General features: G+C 36.4%; 1 protein-coding gene across 1 annotated transcript; it reads left to right on the plus strand.

The window, feature by feature from the left end:
- The first annotated feature begins 1,183 nt into the window (after positions 1-1,183).
- LOC141640843 (uncharacterized) lies at positions 1,184-1,981 on the plus strand. Its single transcript, XM_074449522.1, has 2 exons — positions 1,184-1,494; positions 1,612-1,981. Exons 1-2 carry the CDS (start codon positions 1,184-1,186, stop codon positions 1,979-1,981), a joined length of 681 nt encoding a protein of 226 aa, XP_074305623.1.
- The last annotated feature ends 440 nt before the right edge of the window (positions 1,982-2,421 follow it).

The raw sequence follows: 2,421 nt of genomic DNA on the forward strand, positions 1-2,421 counted from the left end.
CACAAGTGGTGCGTGTGTAATAAACAAGGCAAAAGTAATCACAAGGGTACAAAAAGGAAGAAGACCCTTACGCGAATTGGTTGTCAGGCCAAGGTTAGTTTTAGAAGAATTCAAACGGGTGAATACGAGATTTATGATTTTGTTGAGGTTCACTCACATGCTATGAATACACCAACAACTATGATACATTTGAAACCATGTAGGGATTTAAACTTGGTTCACAAAAAAATGATAATGGATAATGCTCATGTAAACCATGGTCATGTGCAAACATTTAGGATGTTCAAACAGTATGTGAAGGGATACAAAAATGTGGGTGCTTCTTTACAAGATTTCAAAAAATTTTCAAGGGATGTAAAGAAATACATCAAAGAATATGATGCCCAGATGTTAATAGAGAACTTCATGCAGAAAAAGGCTATGTCTCCATCTTTCTATTTTGACTTTAATGTAGACGATCAAAGCGAATAACTAAGCTTTTCTCTCAGGCGATCCAATATCAATTAAAAATTATGCCCTTTTTGGTGATGTTTGTTTCGTTGATGCCACTTATAACTTCAACCAATATAAAATGGTGTTTGTCCCTTTCACGGGTGTTGATAACCATAAGGGTTGCGTTACTTTTTGCAAAATGGGTTTGATACGAAACGAAAATGCTGAATCATTTTCGTGGTTGTTTCAAAATTTTGTAACGGCTATGGGTGATCGCTATCCTATTACTGTAATAACCGATCAATGTAGAGGCATCAAAAAAGTCATTTAAGGGTGTGTTTGGTGACAAAACACGCCACCGATTGTGTATGTGGCATATAATGAAGAAGTTGCCTGACAAGGTTGGTCCATCGATTTCCCAAGACACAACTTTTTTGAAAGAAATTAACTCAGTTGTTTGGGATGTAGAAATCACTCCAGAAGATTTTGAATCGAAATGAAATTCGATAATTTCCTCATATGAGCTTTGTGATAACAAGTGGTTGAAGAAAATGTTTAAGCACCGTGCTCTTTGGATTCATGCTTACATTAGAGACACATATTTGGGTGGGATTTTGCGCACAACATCAAGATTAGAGTCTGAAAATAGCTTCTTTGGAAACTTCACCAACCCACATGTCACACTTGTCGAGTTTTGGATGCGTTTCCAAACAAAGAATGGATGCTCGAGAGATGGAAATATTCTAAGGTAATGGCTGATGATAAAAATTGTTATCCAAAATTGACAACCCCTCTCCTTTTAGAAAAGCAAGCTTCTGAGTTTTACACAATCATTATATTTTATATTTTCCAAGTAGAAGTCCAAGCGGCATGTTATACTTGTGGCCATTTACCATCACCAAATGCAAGTGGTGCGAATGATAATATTTCAATAATTGATCGTGAGAAAGACAAGGAATACAAAGTTGATTTAAGTGATAATAAGTTCTCTTGTTCTTGTAAGATGTTTGAAAGAATTGGGATACTCTGTAGGCACATTTTATGGGTGTTGAAAGATAGGAGGTTTGATCATATACCTAAAGAGTATTAAGCACTGAGATGGAGCAAATCTGCAACCTCCCACCCTCTTTCTACTGTTGTTGGAAAAACTGTACTAGCTGATTGTGTGTCAATCGAAAGTCGCCAGAACAATATAAGTGAATTATGGTCGGAGGTATTTAGCGCAGTCTCACTTGTTGAGGATAGTGAGGAACATTATGATGCGCTATTTCAATTGCTCCGGAGTTTCAATGAAAAGTTGATTATTTCAATTAAATCGGGAAAGTCAAAAGATAAGAATGCTGAGATTGAGATCCTTCTTGGGTCAAAAATTCCAACTGAAGTTACTGTTTTACCACCAGAGAAGTGCAAGAATAAGGGATCGGGAAAGAGGATAACATCAAACAAGGAAAAGGCAGTCTTGGAAAATGCAAAGCCTCTGAGAAAATGCCGTGCTTGCGGTGAAATGAGTAACCATGATAGTAGAAATTGCCCGAGTCGACTCCCTTGAAACTGAATTCAGTGGGTTTTTGGTTTATGTGGCATTTGTAGATGTCACTCAAAAAGTCTCATTATGTTTTGTAATGTTATGTACTCACTTAAAAACCGATTTCGGGGGTTTTTGGTTTATGTAGTTTATGGAAAGACCGGTTTTGTATAAACTTCCAACTTTTTTTTTTTTTTTTACGTTTTTACGCTGTTGTTTTTTTTTTTGTTTTTATACTGACTATGGATTGACGGAGTATAGAGGGGGTTACTGTATACATTGTATTCAAATAGGGAGGTGGGCTGACTAGAGTGTATGTAGCTGCGGAAGGAGTGTAACTAGGAGTCAAACAAAGTGTATGTAGCCAACTGAACAAGTGAAACTAGCAGTTAAGAAAAATAGGATTCCGAAAAATTAAAAAAGCCAAAATTTAAGATGCAACATCATTTCAATGAACTCTTGAA

This window comes from Silene latifolia, chromosome 2, assembly GCF_048544455.1.
Source record: "Silene latifolia isolate original U9 population chromosome 2, ASM4854445v1, whole genome shotgun sequence".
Classification (NCBI taxonomy): domain Eukaryota; kingdom Viridiplantae; phylum Streptophyta; class Magnoliopsida; order Caryophyllales; family Caryophyllaceae; genus Silene; species Silene latifolia.